Source organism: Coregonus lavaretus, assembly GCF_964263955.1.
Source record: "Coregonus lavaretus genome assembly, chromosome: 10".
NCBI lineage: Eukaryota > Metazoa > Chordata > Actinopteri > Salmoniformes > Salmonidae > Coregonus > Coregonus lavaretus.
This window is the reverse complement of record NC_139997.1, coordinates 9637177-9658080: the sequence shown is the minus strand read 5'-3', so window position 1 is coordinate 9658080 and position 20904 is coordinate 9637177. Positions and strand designations below refer to the sequence as shown.

Sequence of the window (20904 nt, the reverse complement as noted above, 5' to 3'; positions counted from 1 at the left end):
AGAGGGAAGAGAGAGGAGAGAGAGAGGAGAGAGGAGATAAAGGGAGGAGAGAGAGGGAGATAGAGAGGAGAGAGAGAGGGGAGAGGGGAGAGAGGGGAGAGAAAGCGGAGAGAGACGGGAGAGAGAGGATAAAGAGAGGAGAGAAAGGGGAGAGAGAGGAGTGAGGGGGGAGAGAGAGAGAGGAGAGAGAGGGGAGAGATAGGGGAGAGAGAGGAGAGAAAGGGGAGCGAGAGGGGAGAGAGAGGGGAGAGAGAGGAGAGAGAGTGGGGAGAGAGAGGAGAGATACGGAATAAAGAGAGGAGAGAGAGGAGAGAGAGGGGAGAGATAGGAGAGAGAGAGGAGAGAGAGAGGGGAGAGAGAGGAGAGAGGGGAAGAGATAGTAGAGAGAGAGGGAGAGAGGGGGAGAGAAGAGAGAGGGGAGAGAGAGGATAGAGAGGGGAGAGAGAGAGAGAGAGAGAGAGAGAGGAGAGAGATGAGAGAGAGGGGAGAGAGAGGGGAGAGAGAGGGGAGAGGAGAGAGAGGAGACAGAGAGGAGAGAGAGGGGAGGGAGAGGGGAGAGAGAGGAGATAAAGAGAAGAGAGATAGGGGATAAAGAGAGGAGAGAGAGAGGGGAGAGAGAGGGGAGAGAGAGGAGAGAGAGGGGAGAGAGAGGAGAGAGAGGAAACAGAGAGGAGAGAGAGGAGAGAGGGGAGAGAGAGGGGAGCGAGAGAGGGGAGAGAGAGGGGAGAGAGAGGAGAGAGAGGGGAGAGAGAGAGGAGAGAGAGGAGATTAAGGGAAGCGAGATGGGGATAAAGAGAGGAGAGAGAGGGGAGAGAGAGGAGAGAGGAGATAAGAGAGGAAAAATAGGGAATAAAGAGAGGAGAGAGGGGAGAGAGAGGGGAGAGAGGAGAGAGAGGGGAGAGAGAGGGGAGAGAGGAGAGAGAGGAGAGAGAAGGGAGAGAGAGGAGAGAGAGAAGAGAGAGAGGAGAGAGAGAGGAGAGAGAGGAGAGAGAGTGGAGAAAGAGAGGAGAGAGAGAGGGAAAGGGGAGAGAGGGGAGAGAAAGTGGAGAGAGAGGGGAGAGAGGGGATAAAGAGAGGAGAGAAAGGGGAGAGAGGGGAGAGAGAGAGAGGAGAGAGAGAGGAGAGAGATAGGGGAGATAGGGGGAGAGAGAGAGGAGAGAAAGGGAGCGAGAGGGGAGAGATAGGGGAGAGAGGAGAGAGAGGAGAGAGAGGAGAGAGATGAGAGAGAGGAGAGAGAGGAGAGAGAGGAGATAAAGAGAAGAGAGATAGGGGATAAAGAGAGGAGAGAGAGGGGAGAGAGAGGGGAGAGAGAGAGGAGAATGAGGGGAGAGAGGAGAGAGAGAGGAAACAGAGAGGAGAGAGAGAGGAGAGAGAGGAGATAAAGAGAGGAGAGATAGGGGATAAAGAGAGGAGAGAGAGGGGGGAGAGATAGGAGAGGGAGAGGAGAGAGGGGAGAGAGAGAGGAGAGATAGGGGATAAAGAAAGGAGAGATAGGGGATAAAGAGAGGAGAGAGAGAGGAGAGAGAGGAGATAAAGAGAGGAGAGAGAGAGGAGAGAGAGGAGAAAGAGAGGAGAGAGAGAGAGGGGAGAGGGGAGAGAGGGGAGAGAAAGCGGAGAGAGAGGGGATAGAGAGGAGAGAGAGAAGGGAGAGATAGGGGAGAGAGATAGAGGAGAGAAAGGGGAGCGAGAGGGGAGAGAGAGGGGAGAGGAGAGAGAGAGAGAGTGGGGAGAGAGAGGAAATACGGAATAAAGAGAGGAGAGAGAGGAGAGTGAGGGGAGAGATAGGAGAGAGAGAGGAGAGAGAGAGAGAGAGAGGTGAGAGAGGGGGGAGAGAGAGGAGAGAGGGGGAGAGATAGGAGAGAGAGAGGAGAGAGAGAGGGGAGAGAGGGGGGAGAGAGGGGAGAGAAAGGATAGAGAGGGGAGAGAGAGAGAGAGGGGAAAGAGATGAGAGGGAGGGGAGAGAGAGGAGAGAGAGGAGAGAGAGGAGAGAGAGAGGAGAGAGAGAGGGGAGGGAGAGGGGAGAGAGGAGAGAGAGAGGGGAGAGAGGAGAGAGAGGAGATAAAGAGAAGAGAGATAGGGGATAAAGAGAGGAGGGAGAGAGGGGAGAGAGAGGGGAGAGAGGAGAGAGAGGAAACAGAGAGGAGAGAGAGAGGAGAGAGGGGAGAGAGAGGGCAGCGAGAGAGGGGAGAGAGGAGATAAAGGGAAGCGAGATAGGGGATATAGATAGGCGAGAGAGAGGGGAGTGAGAGGGGAGAGAGGGGGGAGAGAGAGGGGAGAGAGGCGAGAGAGAGGGGAGAGAGAGGAGAGAGAGGAGATCAAGAGAAGAGAGATAGGGGATAAAGAGAGGAGAGAGAGGGGAGAGAGAGAGGGGAGAGAGAGGGGAGACGGGAGATAAAGATAGGAGGGAGAGAGGGGAGAGAGAGGGGAGAGGGGGGTAGAGAGGAGAGAGAGGGGAGAGAGAGGGAGAGAGAGGGGATAAAGAGAGGAGAGATAGGGGATAAAGAGAGGAGAGAGAGGGGGAGAGAGAGGAGAGAGAAGGGAGAGAGGGGAGAGAGAGAGGAGATAGAGGAGAGAGAGAGGAGAGAGAGGAGAGAGAGGGGAGAGAGAGCAGAAAGAGAGAGGGGAGAGAGGGGAGAGAGGGGAGAGAGGAGAGAGAGGGGAGAGAGAGAGGAGAGAGGAGAGAGAGGAGAGAGAGAGGAGAGAGAGGAGAGAGGGGGAGAGTGGAGAGAGAGGAGAGGAGAGAGAGAGGGGAGAGAGAGGGGAGAGAGAGGAGAGAGAGGAGAGATGGGAGAGAGAGGCGAGAGAGAGAGGAGAGAGGGGAGAAAGAGGGGAGAGAAAGGTGAGAGTGGATAGAGTTGGGAGAGAGAGTGGGGAGAGAGAGGAGAGAGAGGGGAGAGAGAGGAGAGAGCGAGGAGAGAGAGAGGAGAGAGAGAGGGGAGAGAGGAGAAAGAGAGGAGAGAGATAGGAGAGAGAGAGAGAGGTCTGTGTGTGTGGAAGCTCAAGCTGAATGTTTATGGCAGGCAGGAGTCAGTCAGTCCACTAGTTTACGTTTTCAGTGTGTGTGTGTCAGTCCATTTATATACTGCCACTCTTTGAGGGAAGCTGTGGCCCCTGTGCCCTAGCACTGTGGGTGGAATCTATTCGAAATGCTCCACAAGGGCCCTCACCAAGCTGAAGCCTAGCCGGAAGCCATCTCCAGCTAGCAGAGCTGTCAGGTGGCTGCCGTGGGTGTAGGTGCAGTAGAATAGAACATAGCCTATAGGCGTTGCAGGCTTTGGCTATTCCTGCATGAACAATGACGTAAGAGTATGATTGAGAGGCTGTAAATGAATACCACCCACAACCTGGAGCCACACTCTGTTCTCTGTAAATCACCAAACCATGTTTGTGTAATATGACTCAAATCAAATTGTATTCATCACATGCTTTGTAAACAACAGGTCTTGACCAACAGTGAAATGCTTACTTACGGGCCCTTCCCAACAATGCAGAGAGAAAGAAAATAGAGAAATATTAGAAAAGTAAAACACGTAATAAAAGTAATAATAAATACACAATGAGTAATGATAACTTGGCTATATACATGGGATACCAGTACGAGTCGATGTGCAGGGGTACGAGGTAATTGAGGTAGATATGTACATATAGGTAGGGGTAAAGTGACGTGGCAACACATTATATAATAAACAGTAGCAGCAGCGTATGTGATGAGTCAAAAAAAAGAAGTTAGTACAAAAGGTGTCAATGCAGATAGTCTGGGTGGCTATTTGGTTAACTATTTAACTAACTATTTACCAGTCTTGTGGCTTGGGGGTAGAAGCTGCTCAGGTTCCTGTTGGTTCCAGACTTGGTGCATCGGTACAGCTTGCCCTGGGCTTGCAGAGAGAACAGTCTATGACTTGTGTGGTTGGAGTCTTTCACAATTTTTAGGGCCTTCTCTGACACCGCCTGGTATAGAGGTTCTGGATGGCAGGGAGCTCGACCCCAGGGATGTATTGGGACGTACGCACTACCCTCTGTAGCGTCGGATGCCAAGCAGTTGCCATGCCAAGTGGTGATGCAGCCAGTCAAGATGCTCTCAATGATGCAGCTGTAGAACTTTTTGAGGATCTGAGGGCCCATGCCAAATCTTTTCAGCCTCCTGAGGGGGAAGAGGCGTTGTCGTGCCCTCTTCGCAACTGTGTTGGTGTGTATGGACCATGATAGATCCTTAGTGATGTGGACACCGAGGAAATTGAAGCTCTCTACCCGCTCCACTACAACCCTGTCGATGTGAATGTGGGCGTGCTCGGCCTTCCGTTTCCTGTAGTCCACGATCAGCTCCTTTGTCTTGCTGACGTTGAGGGAGAGGTTGTTGTCCTGGCACCACACTGCCAGGTCTCTGACCTCCTCCATATAGGCTCTCATTGTAAGAGGACATGCTCACTGTTGATGGAAGCGCATCATTGCTACTAAAACACCTGCAGCTATCAGGAAACATGAAGGTCTGTTTGTTTCTGAAGTTCCATTGAACAACTTTCACTGGTCATGATATATGGTGAATTTGGCATTTCAGTTGATTTATGTCCAATTGCTGTATCATTGTTTTATTACCAATACATTGGTAACATTTATAAAGGGTCTATAAATTGTTTATAAATGGTTAAATATCAGTTTATAGATAGTTTATATAAATCTGTTAGAAAGTATTACTAATAATTTGTAATAACACAGTAGTTGAAATTGTGTGATTGTTGCTTTGGTCCTTGCCAAAATGTGTAATAATTGCATGACTGTAGTGTTTTAGTGTTTTTATTCTTACTGTAAAGTATTTTGAAATGTAAAACTGCAAAGTTTACTGTATTCTGAGATAATTTAGACATATTTTACACTCCCTATGGTGTACCACAGCTGTTGGATAGCGCAAACAACCTGGCCATGCCATGTGCCTTCACACACTCCCTCTATCTTTCTAGCAAATATCATTTTCCTGTTTTCCTTCTCACAAAACATTACATGGAACATTATGGTCATATGTCGTTCAAAGAGAATCGATGGATGGCAAACTGACCAATGAGAGTGCGCTAACGTTTCGATTTTTCCGATTCTTCCCTGTGATTGGCTTACTGCCATGAAGAACGATCAGCCTCTAAGCCTATTATAAGCTGTTTCGCCGCTTTCTGCAAGTCATTAGAATACGGCTGGTGGTGGTCACAGTTTCAAATGACTTGTGATTCAAAGGACTGCATGGACACAATGGATGGACTATACGAATAGGAATTTCACGCTATGAAAACACTGATCGGTAATATTCGTGTGCTTGTTGTGCACATATTTCCGAGGAATATCTTTGAAGGATTAATTTCTTACATCTGATTTTGTTTTGCAAAGACTTGGAATAGTTGTATTTGATACACATAGTCTACATCATTTTTATACTGTTACAATTCTTTTTATGTTCTAGTCGGGGTAAGTTGATCACAATATGTCCACTGTAACAAGGACAACATGCTGGGAACTTTCCAGACAAAAGTGTTAGGCTATGCTATGCATTCCCAATAGCTTTCTATTTGACCTATGAATTACAGTGCTTTCAATGGGTTTGAGGGTTGCACTTTGAGCGAAGGCAAAAACGACTTATGATGGCAGATCTTGACTTTTACAAATACAAATTATTTGCAAAAGCACTTACAAATCCCAGTCACTCATATCTGATATAATTTCAGCTAATTTCAGTTTTTTTGGTACTTTAATTGTGTTATTGTTTTGCTTTAGTCTGCAGCAAATGCCTGCCTGTGTAATTACTTGCCTGGCATGCAATAGCCTACGTTAACGTTACTCACTAGTGTTGTGACTGAGTGTGGTTCAGCCCAGGAGGGTTCTATGGAAGACTGCTTTCCACATAATCAGACCGCGCGAGTCAAGAGTAATAAACAGTGCCAGAGGAGTGGGTTGGGTGGGTTGTGATTATCCTGTCTGTGCTACAGTATAGTACAGTGGTTAGTTAGCTGGCTACAGTTAGCTGGATACAGTAGGCTGGGCTGAGAATAAACATAACAGGGTGGACATGAGATTTCTTAAAAACATCTTATTAGATACTATGTCTGATATGGATACAGTATATCCATCTAATTTTATTACTCTACATTTGCTTCTCTATCAGATTTTCAGTTCTTATCTTTTTATAGACTAGGGAACAGGCAAAACAGGGTGGGACATGTGTGGGAATGAGATATCTTATTCCCTCCATTTTATAAACAATATCCATCTTATTGGACGTTATATCCAAGATGGATACAGTATAATATACTGCATATCAGTCTTATTTTATTACTTATTTTGTGACTGTTATTTTATTTGCTATTTTATCAGATAGATTCAGTTCTTATCTGTTTCCACATAAACCTTTAAACCCATTCAACCCCAGACAGGCTAGTTTAGTGTAAGCCTGTTGCCTCAGTCAGAGAATGCCACTTTCATTCAAATGTAGTAGGCTCTATCTAGTACACTATAAAGGGGTTACTGTGAATTTGATAGTAGCTTACAGGCAGCTCGGTGGCAAGTAAAATTCTGTATTTCATATTACAGTACTCCTACTGTAATATAAATACGATATCAAAGCAAGTGCTATGTAATGACGCAGTACAATACCGTAAAATTGACTGTATTATACTGTAAAAAAAAAAGTAAATGCTATCGTAATCGTAATGAATGGATGAATGAAATCCATTGAGGGGAGGGGTTTGTATTTCACAGTAATTTTCTGTCAATACAAGGGATTGGTGCAAGCAGGTTGGCTCCTAGGTAAAGTGTTTACAAATTACAGTATATTATTTAATTTTAGGTGTTTTATATCACTAGCACTTCTAGAGGCCTTAAGAACAGCTTCCAAACTGCAGCGACTACAGAGCTAAATAGACCAAAAGGACATTGAAAAATGCTAAACCATTACTGTTTAAGACTTGCTGCCACTCCAATCTGTCCCCTAAACTAATTGATGGGGTGCTATAACCACATAGGCGTTAAATTGGTACAGCATTCTCACTCACGGGTGCAACAAATATAGCCTCTTACAAGGCACGCCTCCAAATATGTTAATGAGCCAGAAACAACATTACCATGCACCCACTAGTGTTCAAAAGGTTTTTGCAATAGTCTAGGTAGCCATTTGATTAGATGTTCAGGAGTCTTATGGCTTGGGGGTAGAAGCTGTTTAGAAGCATCTTGGACCTAGACTTGGCACTCCGGTACCGCTTGCCGTGCGGTAGCAGAGAGAACAGTCTATGACTAGGGTGGCTGGAGTCTTTGACAATTTTTAGGGCCTTCCTCTGACACTGCCTGGTATAGAGGTCCTGGATGGCAGGAAGCTTGGCCCCAGTGATGTACTGGGCCGTACGCACTACCCTCTGTAGTGCCTTGCGGTCAGAGGCCGAGCAGTTGCCATACCAGGCAGTGATGCAACCAGTCAGGATGCCCTCGATGGTGCAGCTGTAGAACCTTTTGAGGATCTGAGGACCCATGCAAAATCTTTTCAGTCTCCTTAGGGGGAATAGGTTTTGTCGTGCCCTCTTCACGACTGTCTTGGTGTGCTTGGACCATTTTAGTTTGTTGGTGATGTGGACACCAAGGAACTTGAAACTCTCAACCTGCTCCACTACAGCCCCGTCGATGAGAATGGGGGCGTGCTCAGTCATTTTCTTTTTCCTGTAGTCCACAATCATCTCCTTGTCTTGATCACGTTGAGGGAGAGGTTGTTGTCCTGGCACCACACGGCTAGGTCTCTGACCTCCTCCCTATAGGCTATCTTGTTGTTGTCGGTGATCAGGCAAACTTAATGACGGTGTTGGAGTTGTGCCTGGCCATGCAGTCATGAGTGAACAGGAGGGGACTGAGCATGAACCCCTGAGGGGCCCCCGTGTTGAGGATCAGCGTGGCGGATGTGTTGTTACCTACCCTTACCACCTTGGGGCGGCCCGTCAGGAAGTCCAGGATCCAGTTGCAGAGGGAGGTGTTTAGTCCCAGGGTCCTTAGCTTAGTGATGAGCTTTGAGGGCACTGTGGTGTTGAACGCTGAGCTGTAGTCAATGAATAGCATTCTCACATAGGTGTTCCTTTTGTCCAGGTGTGAAAGGGCAGTGTGGAGTGCAATAGAGATTGCATCATCTGTCGATCTGTTGGGGCGGTATGCAAATTGGAGTGGGTCTAGGGTTTCTGGGATAATGGTGTTGATGTGAGCCAATTAATGGCTACAGACGTGAGTGCTACGGGTCGGTAGTCATTTAGGCTGGTTACCTTAGTGTTCTTGGGCACAGGGACTATGGTGGTCTGCTTGAAACATGTTCGTATTACAGACTCAGACAGGGAGAGGTTGAAAATGTCAGTGAAGACACTTGCCAGTTGGTCAGCGCATGTCCTGGTAATCCTTCTGGCCCTGCGGCCTTGTGAATGTTGACCTGTTTAAAGGTCTTACTCACATCGGCTATAGAGAGCGTGATCACACAGTCGTCCAGAACAGCTGATGCTCTCATGCATGTTTCAGTGTTACTTGCCTCGAAGCGAGCATAGAAGAAATGTAGCTTGTCAGGTAGGCTCATGCCACTGGGCAGCTCGCGGCTGTGCTTCCCTTTGTAGTCTGTAATTGTTTGCAAGCCCTGCCACATCCGACGAGTGTCGGAGCCGGTGTAGTACGATTCGATCTTAGTCCTGCATTGACGCTTTGCCTGTTTGATGGTTCGTTGGAGGGCATAGCAGGGATTTCTTATAAGCTTCCAGGTTAGAGTCCCGCTCCTTGAAAGCGGCAGCTCTACCCTTTAGCTCAGTGCGGATGTTGCCTGTAATCCATGGCTTCTGGTTGGGGTATGTACGTACAGTCACTGTGGGGACGACTTCATCGATGCACGTATTGATGAAGCCAGTGACTGATGTGGTGTACTCCTCACTGCCATCGGAAGAATTCCGGAACGTATTCCAGTCTGTGCTATCAAAACAGTCCTGTAGCTTCATCTGACCACTTTTTTATTGACCAAGTCACTGGTGCTTCCTGCTTTAGTTTTTGCTTGTAAGCAGGAATCAGGAGGATATAATTATGGTCAGATTTGCCAAATGAAGGGCGAGGGAGAGCTTTGTACGCATCTCTGTGTGTGGAGTAAAGGTGATCTAGAGGTTTTTTCCTTCTGGTTGCACATTTAACATGCTGGTAGAAATGAGGTAAAATGGGTTTAAGTTTCCCTGCATTAAAGACCCCGGCCACTAAGAGCGCCACTTCTGGATGAGCGTTTTCCTGTTTGCTAATGGCCGTATACAGTTCATTGAGTGCAGTCTTAGTGCCATCATCGGTTTGTGGTGGTAAATAGACAGCTATGAAGAATATAGATGAAAACTCTTGGTAAATAGTATGGTCTACAGCTTATCATGAGATACTCTACCTCAGGCGAGCAAAACCTCGAGACTTCCTTAGATATCGTGCACCAGTTGTTGTTTACAAATATACATAGATCGCCACCCCTTGTCTTACCAGAGGCTGCTGTTCTATCCTGCCGATACAGTGAATAACCCGCCAGATGTATGTTATTCATGTTTCGTTCAGCCACGACTCGGTGAAACATAAGATATTACAGTTTTTAATGTCCCGTTGGTAGGATATACGTGCTTGTAGTTCGTCCACTTTATTATCAAGCAATTGTAAATTGGCCAGTAGTATCGATGGCAAAGGCAGATTAGCTACTCGTCGCCGGCTCCTTACCAAGCACCCTGATCTCCTTCCACGATATCTCCTTTTCTTTCTACTGCGAATAACGGGGATGAGGGCCCTGTTGGGTGTCTGGAGCAAATCCCTCTCGTCCGACTCAGTATTTTATTGTGGATAATACCCTAACATTTCTATATCATTTACAGTTTTCCGTTACAGTGTAGATCTTATCTTTACCGGGTGGGGGGTCCCTGTAGGAGTAATGATGGGGGGTTATTGGTTGAATGGCTCTATTGTGTGGTAGATCATCAGCCCCTGTTGTAGCAGGTCGCCTTAAAGGCCACTATGCAAACTACGTAAACGCAGCGACGGAGCGTCGTTTTCTACGTCGTTCTACGTACTTTTGTGCGGCTCAAATTTTGGAACGGACTGTATACGATGCTCTGTGGCTCTGTTTGCGTAGAGTGTGTAGGGTCCTATATACCTGTTTGAACAGAGTAAAGAAGAAAGCACTTTTAATCTCTTAACAGTGTTAAGGAAGCCAGCAGGGAGAGAGAGATCAGGGTTAGGATGTGCCAGGATGTCGGGTGAATGAGACAGTGGCATAAACAGGCTTACCAGCATGTAGTAGACTAAAGACTCAGCAGTAGTAGGGAATGAGACAGTGGCACAGTCAGGCTAATACCAGCATGGTGTAGACTTACAGTACTAGGGTAACATTATAGTAATTTCACACACACTGCCAGTAGTTATTACATAAATTGTTACAGTTTAGCTTTTCTCTCTCTCAATTACACGCGCACACGCACGCACACACACACACACACACACACACACACACAAACACACACACAAACACACACACAAACACACAATATCTTTCTTAGGGAAATAACATTGAGTGATCAGTTAGGAGTTTAAGAGAAGAAGAACAAATATTTAACATTGTTTGTATATTTTCAGCAGGTCAATATGCCTCCCACGACACCGTACGCTGGCAAGTTCAGCCCCAGCCCTTACAACAACAACATCAATCTCAACAAATACCACCAGCCCATGGAAGTGAGCTACGGGGACATGTGCTACCATGACAACAGTCTTGTTTCTGGCTCCCTGGAGGCCCTAATACAACACTTAGTTCCCACAGTGGACTACTACCCTGACGTGAGTGCTATCTCTGGAACAACAACAACATAAAACATGAGCAATGGAATCATACCAACATATTTGGGGTTATGATAGGGTAAAGACAGTTAGGCTCATAAGGCATTATAAGTTATATTCTTCAAGAACATGATGTTAGTGATGTTATCTCTGGTCCAAATGACAACAATCAAAAACATAAACAATGGACTTTTACAACCTGTTGTTATGCCAAATAGAATACAGCTATATTTTGTGTTGTGTGTACTAACAAAGTCCATAAAGCATCCATAAGTTATGTTCTTCAAGGAAAAATGGGTAGACTATGTACAGTATATTATTAACAGAAGTGACCACTGAATAGCAGGAAATGTGCCAGATTATACTGGGTTTATGCTGGGTTGATGCTGGGATGATGCTGGGTTGATGCTGGGTTTATGCTGGGTTGATGCTGGGTTGATGCTGGGTTGATGCTGGGTTTATGCTGGGTTTATGCTGGGTTGATGCTGGGTTTATGCTGGGTTTATGTTGGGTTGATGCTGGGTTTATGCTGGGTTTATGCTGGGTTGATGCTGGGTTGATGACAACATGAGTTGTTGTTGATTATCTTTTTTCTTGTTCTCCATCAGAGGTCGTACGTCTTCACCTTCCTGCTGAGTTCCCGTCTCTTCCTCCACCCCTATGAGCTCATGTCTCGGCTTTGTCACCTGTGTGTGGAGCAGCATCGATCTGGAGACCTGCTGCTTGATAAGGTAGCTAACACACACACACACACATATAAAGACAAACACGCAGACACCAACCTGCAGGAACACACACACACACATATAAAGACAAACACACAGACACCAACCTGCAGGAACACACACACAAACACACAGCACACACACACAGTTGTTCTTAACAACCAGGAGTGGACACCACCTCTTTACAGTGTCTCTAACACTGGCATGTCTTTCTCCTTGCTGTCCTCAGATCAGAATACGGGACGTTGCTCCAAAGATCGTGCAGCTGCTGACAGAGTGGACAGAGACGTTTCCCTATGACTTCAGAGATGAGAGGATGATGCGCTGTCTGAAAGAGATGAGCCATCATCTGGCCAGAGGAGATGAGGTCAGTACCCAGATATAACATATTGCTGGCTGGCTGGCTGGCTGGCTGGCTGGCTGACTGACTAGCTGGCTGACTGGTCAATAGAGATGAGGTCAGTACCCAGATATAACATATTGCTGGCTGGCTGGCTGGCTGGCTGGCTGACTGGCTGACTAGCTGGCTGACTGGTCAATAGAGATAAGGTCAATACCCTGATATAACCTCTGACTGACTGACTTAATGATTGACTGGCTGGCTGGCTGGCTGGCTGGCTGGCTGGCTGGCTGACTGGCTGACTAGCTGGCTGACTGGTCAATAGAGATAAGGTCAATACCCTGATATAACCTCTGACTGACTGACTTAATGATTGACTGGCTGGCTGGCTGGCTGGCTGGCTGGCTGGCTGACTGACTGGCTGACTGACTGGTCAATAGAGATAAGGTCAGTACCCTGATATAACCTCTGACTGACTGACTCATTAGAGACAATAGACATGACATCAGACATCTAATTTGACCAGTTACGGTTGAGTTTGACATCAGACACCTTGTTTATCACAAATTGAGCTTGATCAAGGATGAACTAAACTGCTGCCTTGTGTTGATAGTGTTATATCATTACAAATATGTGTCACTCATGTGTTACTGTATGTCATTATATGTGTTCTATGTGTTCTATGTGTTCCATGTGTTCTATGTGTTATATCAGCGTAGATACAGATGTCGGATCTTAATTTGAGCCAGTTCGCTACAGCAGGAAAGTAATCCTGCAGCAACAGGAAATTTGAATTATTATGTTGATTTTTAATGGACATTTTTTGTATGGTTTTATATATTTTCCGTTAGGGTAAATCAAATCTGACATTTTAAAGTGGAAATTACAAACTTTAGAAGCCTTTTTAAACCTTGAATACACTACAAATTTTAAATGTCCTGCATTGCAGGACATTTCTCCCGCAACAGGGTGATCAAGTTAAGATCCTACATCTGTAAGTATATGATATATCTATAGATATTGATTTTCCTTTCTGTTGTTTGTGCTGGAACAGTACTAGACCATATAGAAATATACCGTACATATACTGTTTCATCTCCTCTTTTCGTTGTGTTATATCAGTATGCGTATTCGGTACATAAATTGATCTACTCTTTACGTTGTTATATCAGTATGCGTATACGGTACATACAGTTTATTAGGTACACCCATCTAGTACTGTGTCGGACCCCCCTTTACCTCCAGAACAGCCTGAATTCTTTGGGGCATGGATTCTATAAGGTGTGGCATTCAAACGTTGCTCAATTGGTCGATCCCCGGGACCACCCATACGTAAAAATGTATGCGCACATGACTGTAAGTCGCTTTGGATAAAAGCGTCTGCTAAATGGCATATTATTATTATTATTATTATTATCAAGGGACCTAATGTGTGCCAGGAAAACATTCCCCACAGCAGTACACCACCGCTACCAGCCTGTACCGTTGGCACCAGGCAGGATGGGGCCATGGACTCATGCTGGGTATGCCAAATCCTGACTCTGCCGTCAGCATGACGCAACAGGAACCGGGATTCGTCGGACCAAGCGATGTTTTTCCACTCCTCAATTGTCCAGTGTTGGTGATCACGTGCTCACTGGAGCCTCTTCTTCTTGTTTTTAGCTGATAGGAGTGGAACCTGGTGTGGTCAGCTACTGCAATAGCCCGTCCGTCACAAGGACCAACGAGTTGTGCATTCCGAGATTCCATTCTGCACACCACTGTTGTACTGCTCCGTTATTTGCCTGTTTGTGGCAGGCCTGTTAGCTTGCACGATTCTTGCCATTCTCCTTCGACCTCTCTCATCAACGAGCTGTTTTCACCCACAGGACTGCTGCTGACTGGATGTTTTTTGTTTGTCGCACCATTCTCTGTAAACCCTACACACTGTTGTGAGTGAAAAACCCAGGAGGCCGGCTGTTTCTGAGATACTGGAACCGGCGCACCTGACACCGACGATCATACCACGCTCAAAGCCGCTTAGGTCAGTCATTTTGCCAATTCTAACATTAAATCGAACAGTAACTGAATGCCTCGATGCCTGTCTGCCTGCTTTATATAGCAAGCCATGGCCACGTGACTCACTGTCTCTAGGAGCGAACCATTTTTGTGAACGGGATGGTGTACCTAATAAAATGGCCACTGAGTGTAGATTGATTTTTCTCTTTATGTTGTTTTATATCAGTACTCATATCTCTTGATGTTGTTTTATATCAGTACTCATATCTCTTGATGTTGTGTTGTATCAGTACTCATATCTCTTGATGTTGTGTTGTATCAGTACTCATATCTCTCGATGTTGTGTTGTATCAGTACTCATATCTCTTGATGTTGTGTTGTATCAGTACTCATATCTCTCGATGTTGTTTTATATCAGTACTCATATCTCTTGATGTTGTTTTATATCAGTACTCATATCTCTTGATGTTGTTTTATATCAGTACTCATATCTCTTGATGTTGTGTTGTATCAGTACTCATATCTCTTGATGTTGTGTTGTATCAGTACTCATATCTCTTGATGTTGTGTTGTATCAGTACTCATATCTCTTGATGTTGTGTTGTATCAGTACTCATATCTCTCGATGTTGTTTTATATCAGTACTCGTGGCGGGCCATGCAGCAGATGACTCAGCGGTTGATCCGGAGGTTGGCGGCTCTGGGTCAGTATGAGGAGGCTATCGCCACGCTCAACGCCTCCGCAGCCGAAAGACCCACCGCTCTGAAGGCCAAGCAGCAGAACGGACAGAGGAATGATGTCCTCAGTGTCTGTGATGATTCCTTTATACTAGCCCAGCAACTCACACACATTGAACTGGTGAGGAGAGATTATATTGTATATGTGCCTTCTAGACATGTGGTGTTCAGAGAAGTTGAAACTGAATGGCATTTCTGTTTGAATTAGAAGTTATTGTTAACTAGAAGTTTATCCTATACATACACTTGATCCATCAAGTAACGTTTATGTAAGAATATTGAGTTTAGAAATATTTGCTTATTATACCTTATGATTTTTCCAATTCCAGGACAGACTGAGTTTTATCGGACCAGAGGAATTCATCCAAGCCTTTGGGGTGAAAGATTCCCTGGACAACCATAAGGTAGGCCTGGTCCACTACCGTGTACATAACATTGTCCACTACCTTCCACTGGATACATAAGAGACCATATGTCAGTCATTATGGTTAGGCTACTGAATGGGTTGTGGCTGACTATCATTGTGTTGGCCTGTTAACAATTATCAACAGAGTACATCACAATAAGTAGCCAAGAACTGAGTGAGAGAAACAACTCTAGACCACATTCATTTTACATGAAAATAAACCGAATTTACTGGATTGCTCCAACAGCAGTTCCATGTTGTAATTCAGCTAGATAATAAGTTGAATAGTAACCATGAACTTTTTTTCCCCCTCAGAGTTTCTTCCGAAAACGCAAGACTACTAACCTGGAGGCCTATGTAGCTTGGTTTAACAGACTCAGCTACCTAGTGGCTACTGAAATATGCATGGTGAATGCTCTCTTTCTTTCTTACTTACTTTCTGTCTCTCTCTCACTCTTCAGCTCTCTCTATCTCCTGAGTGGCGCAGTGGTCTAAGGCACTGCTTCGCAGTGCTAACTGTGCCACTAGAGATCCTGGTTCGAATCCAGGCTCTGTCGCAGCCGGCCGCGACCGGGAGACTCATGGGCGGCGCACAATTGGCCCAGGGTAGGGGAGGGAATGGCTGGCAGGGATGTAGCTCAGTTGATAGAGCATGGCGTTTGCAACGCCAGGGTTGTGGGTTCGATTCCCACGGGGGGCCAGTATAAAAAAAAAAAAAGTATTCACTAACTGTAAGTCGCTCTGGATAAGGGCGTCTGCTAAATGACTAAAATGTAAATGTAATGTAAAATGTCTCTCTCCCCACAATCATTCTCTTTCTGTCATCCTTTCTTTCTCACACTCTGTTGCAATGGTTTTGTGTTTTCCTTCCTTCCAGCCAGTAAAGAAGAAACATAGAGCCCGGGCCTTGGATTTCTTCATAGATGTGGCTAGAGAATGCTACAACATTGGCAACTTCAACTCACTCATGGCCATCATCAGTAAGTTACAATACAGGGCTCTAGAATGATTTCTATATTCTACAATAGAATGCTTAGAATTGGAATTTCAGTTTACTTCCTGAATTCACTGAATTGAAATGGAATTGATCCCCAACCCTGCTCTCCTCTCCCCACAGCCGGAATGAACATGAGTCCTGTGTCTCGACTGAAGAAGACCTGGAGCAAAGTCAACACAGACAAGTTTGACATACTGGAGCACCAAATGGACCCCTCCAGTAACTTCAGTAACTACCGTACTGCCCTGCGAGGAGCCACCCAGAGGTCTATTACAGCACACAGCAACCAGGAGAAGATAGTCATTCCATTCTTCAGCCTTCTCATCAAGGACATCTACTTCCTCAATGAGGGATGTGCCAGCCGACTACCCAACGGTCATGTCAACTTTGAGGTGAGTCTTACTGTAATGTACAGAAACGCATTATTGTTAGGATAACTGATTAGGACAATACTCTTCTTCTATTACGCGTTTAGTAGTGAGCAAAAAGGGCATTGTTGTCAATATTGTTCATTTCAATGAATGTTAATTTCCTGTTTCTCTATAGAAACTGTGGGACCTGGCGAAGCAGGTCAGTGAGTTCCTGGTGTGGCGTCAGGTGACGTGTCCCTTTGAGAGAGACAGGAAGATCCTCCAGTACCTGGTCACCACACCGGTCTTCACCGAGGATGAGCTGCACTTGGCCTCCTATGAGACCGAAGGTCCAGAGAACCACCTGGAGAAGGACAGTCGGAGGTCTCTCAGGTGTGTAACTTTACTTTTTTTCTCTTTGCTAACTTAATGTTAACTTTAATCAAGGGTTTGCACTCACACACTGCACAGTTTTTATTTAAATAATAACATTGTGTTATGTGTCTTGTGTTTCAGGTCATCCCTACTGCATAGAGAGCATCGGTGAGTGACGGTCATGAGTGGGACACTGGGCGATCCTCTTTCGCAACAAGAGGCTCACAGTCGACAGGGTCTGGAAGATTACGATTTTCACAAAGGATGGGGAAAATAACTGTTTCAAGCACTCAGATAAAGGATGCCTCCTTCTACATTTTACATTTTAGCAGACGCTCTTATCCAGAGCGACTTACAGTTAGTGAGTGCATACATTTTTTGTTTTTCATACTGGCCCCCCGTGGGAATCGAACCCACAACCCTGGTGTTGCAAGCGCCATGCTCTACCAACTGAGCTACACGGGGCCCTGGAAACTGAAAATCTTGCCTCTCGCACTGTACATTGACAGATGATTCATTTGTAACATGTCTACCCACACAGTATTACAGTTATTTTACAGATGATTCATTTGTATCATGTCTACCCACACATTATGACAGTTCTTTTTTATACCAATGGGTCGAAATGGTTACTGATGATTTTCAAAGCTTTTCTGAAGTAGTCTTTCTGAAGTGTCATGAGCTTGTTGCTGGTTGGCTTGCTCAGTGTTCTTAAAATGTCATCTATTATTATTTTATGTTTTTGTTCTTAGTAAATTGTGTTTTGTATATATGTCAGACATTACTGAAATATTTGTGCTGAACCTAAAAAAAATATAATCTCATCTTTGGTGAAAGGAATATGAATATGACTGAATAGCCTGTGAATAGTTAACTCTGTTTTTTACATTTTTTGCCTCATCATATGTGTTTGTTTACCTTACAGATATGACTTTTTATAAATGTTTTATGTTGACGTATTCTCATCTTTTTTTACTATTTGGTTTTGTATCATGTATGTTTTTATTGTTTGGCCACCCCAATGTGTTACTTATCAATGTACTCTACATGGCGTTCTTATGAAATAATAGGTATATACTTCTTTCAAAAGAAAATAAAAAACATTGAAGCTGAGTTTTTTTCTATCCCTGTAAATAGCTCTCTAGTACCATCTAGTGTTCACAACTAACCTTACAATCAAGTCATATCAACACCGAAATTATCGTCATTTGTGTGAAAAACAAGCATTTGATGTAAAAGAATAGAAAAATATATGGCATTCAAAAAATGTCACATTTTACAGAATTGTGAGAAATTGTTTAACTATTTCTAAGGAGAAAAAAGTATCCCTTATATGTAAGCAGACTCATACATGTTTAAAAAAAATGTAATTGCATTGTTAATGTACATTACAGTAATTAACATAATAGTTTTATTAGTTATCCAATTAGTATCTTCATCAATATGATGACACATCAAACATATTAAAATATCAAGATCTTACCAATGATAAGAACTCATTGAATTGAACTCATGTGTGAGAAGTCATGTGTCGCGCAAGGTGATGGCGTTGTCTGAAGACCTCGCTGCAGACGGAACACTTGAGCCTCTCCTCTATCGCCCTGCGCTGCTGTTGTTTCACCCCAGACCCTGACTCTGTAGTATCCAGCGCCCTCTTGTGGTAGGACCTCATATGCTGCACCAGATCCGAGATCAGGCGGAAGGAGATGTTGCATTTGGCACACAAGTTCTGAGCCATCAGGCTGAGGGGTGAGAGCCGTGAGACGGAGGGGGGCAGGGAAATCTGGACCTGGAGTGGGGATCTGCCTGGGGTCCTGGGCCAGAGAGCTGCTTGGCTGTAGAGAGGGTGCCTCTGTTTCAAAACACCCTGGACCAGCACCGGTCGGTGGAGATCAGTAGTGAGGGGAGTGATTGAGGTTTTAGCCCTCCCAAGCAGGGGGGTAGTCTGGGGAAGGGAAACAGAGCGTGGGGGCTGGGAGAAGGCACTCCTCCTGTTCTCTGAGACAGAGACCTGGATGAAGGCCGAGGTGACAGTAGGAGAGTCAGTGAAAGAAGACCAGATGAGAGATGGAGATGAAGACCGTAGGCTGGATGAAGATCTGAGATCTTCAGGCCCAGAGCCTTGCTGTATGTGTAGTTGGGTTGCTCTGTCTTTGGTGATGTTGTTCTTGTTGATGTTACTGGGCAGGTGACAGGAGACTGAGCTGGGTTGTATTTTCATGTTCAAAGTACAGCATCCTCTGTCCAGTGGTTCCTGCTTTATCACTAGAGGCTGTGGCTCACTCCACCTGTCCTCCTCCACCTTTGTGTGTTTCCTTTTGAGGGAACCAATAGTCTCAGTGTCCCTGGTGCTGGAAGACCCCGTCTTAATATTCTCCATATCCCTGGCTAAGTTATGGAAGTCTGTTGCAGGTTTGTTATCCTGTGGACTTGTTTCTGGACGGCTCCGTTTGAAGGCAGAAACAGGAAGGGAGTCAGGTTTCACATGGTCAGTGTTGCCTTGACCAGGTTTGGTGGTGTGGCTGTTTGGTTGTCTCTGTGTGCAGAGGAATCTCCGATGTGCCAGAAAGGGGAACTCAGTCTCAAAGCCCTGGTTACAGTTGGCACAAGTGTACAGACCAGCACCTGGTTATAGAGATGGATTAATATTACTTTATTCTGCCAATATTGCATAACATAAACCTTTGTCAATACTGTTTAAATTCTACAAATGTATTGAATAAATATAGTTGTAATGTTTTTATTTATGGATAATTGCAGTCAGTATTAAAATTGCTATGAACAATATATATATATATTGTAATATATCATATTTTATTAGTATGTAATAACACATTCATAGAGTGTGTAGACAAACCTTTGCTTTGTATCTGTAGTGGGTTTAGGAGAAGAAGCTTGGCCAGGTCTTTCCCGTACCACACCAACAGCTCCTCTTCCTTCAGGATCGTCCTGAGGGCTCTAAAGAATAGTTGTCCGTTCTTCACATAGGCCTCCAGGTTCTGTTCCTCAGCGCTCCGGGCTGACTGGACCAGCCGCAGCCACATCGGACCATCAGTGCGCATGTTGGGCGCTGAGGTGTCCACCTGTGTAGCCAAATAGAAACGGGTCGTTGTCATACAAAAACAAGAAAAATACACAATTTGACTACCTGAAAGGTTCAATGCATTTCAAACAATTATGTGGGCAATTAGTTTGGAACACATTATTTTAGGACGCACGGAATTGGTAAGTGTTCTCACCCTCAAAATGTATGGTGCCGTTCTTCTGTCCATAGACTTCAGAGCAATGAAGGCGACGCTGTCATAAACTGAGGTATGTTTCAGCTCATACGGTCCAAAAACGGCGTTCTCGGGAACGTCGCAGGTCGTGTGGACGCGCGTAAAAATGTCCGTTATCCATCGTTGCCGAGCTTCCGCCTCTGTGTTCCAAAAGAGTTTCGCCAGAATATCTGCCTCCAGGGTCTCCTGAGAAACATAGAATTTATATCATTCGGCTAACAATTGAGAATAAATCATTTGAAACTGAGTTTGGCAAACGCCAAAGAAACTATGCATAAAACCGCTCTAAATCCAAAACAATACTTACCATCGCAAACAGCTGAGTGGTGGACAAAAATTCTGCGATTAGGTTTGCGCTTCTCCTATTTGCTCTGTCCCTGCTTGTATTATACAGCGCGCGGTGTCTTGTAGATTGCCCACCAACTGGTCTACTTGAGGAGCTGGTTTTATAGTCTAGTTTAATCTGCACTTTGAGATTTGACCTTTCTCCGCTCCTCCTTTATCCTCTTGTTAGCTGGGTGACATTAATGATCTCTGACAACCAGAGAGTGTCGGTGCATGGATGGACGGTCTAAAGAGGTCATGGGTGTCAAGGGCCAGTGTAGAAGAAGCCAATTTCGATTAGATATTGAATTCATGACATTTGGTAAATATGGACAAAATAGAGTGTATTTAGGTGACTGCAGGCGATGTTCTGGTGTGCATGCCCCGAGGCCACGACGACAAACGCGGGTGTGAGTGTCATAAATACGATTTTCTGCGTCCTCAGGCGATAGAGAAACCCTGGTTTATTGACGGATCACGGCAATGTTGGAATTCACTCTACACAGTATCATAATGAGCGATTTCCACATTTCTACTTCCACAA

The 20904-nt window shown here is 45.1% G+C and overlaps 2 protein-coding genes across 6 annotated transcripts; one reads left to right on the top strand and one right to left on the bottom strand.

Moving 5' to 3' along the window:
* The first annotated feature begins 5168 nt into the window (after positions 1–5168).
* On the top strand, positions 5169–17871 carry LOC311136628 (ras-GEF domain-containing family member 1B-B-like). 5 transcript variants are annotated; one of them, XM_084170824.1, is made up of 11 exons: positions 5169–5448; positions 10633–10830; positions 11439–11561; positions 11785–11922; positions 14536–14751; positions 14960–15034; positions 15352–15444; positions 15914–16016; positions 16154–16425; positions 16580–16776; positions 16900–17871. In XM_084170824.1, the coding sequence occupies exons 2-11, from the start codon at positions 10639–10641 to the stop codon at positions 16928–16930; spliced, it is 1440 nt and encodes a 479-aa protein (XP_084026950.1). In that variant the 5' UTR covers positions 5169–5448; positions 10633–10638; the 3' UTR covers positions 16931–17871. The 5 variants fall into 5 exon arrangements, with proteins under 5 accessions (XP_084026950.1, XP_084026948.1, XP_084026947.1 ...); XM_084170822.1 differs by having other exon boundaries at positions 5195–5284; XM_084170821.1 differs by having other exon boundaries at positions 5195–5284; positions 10630–10830.
* A 397-nt stretch (positions 17872–18268) lies between these two features.
* LOC311135816 (PR domain zinc finger protein 8-like) lies at positions 18269–20620 on the bottom strand (the record flags this gene model as incomplete). The annotated part of the gene is made up of 4 exons (XM_084169854.1): positions 18269–19383; positions 19616–19841; positions 19998–20222; positions 20576–20620. 4 exons carry the CDS (start codon positions 20618–20620, stop codon positions 18269–18271), a joined length of 1611 nt encoding a protein of 536 aa, XP_084025980.1.
* Positions 20621–20904: the final 284 nt, after the last annotated feature.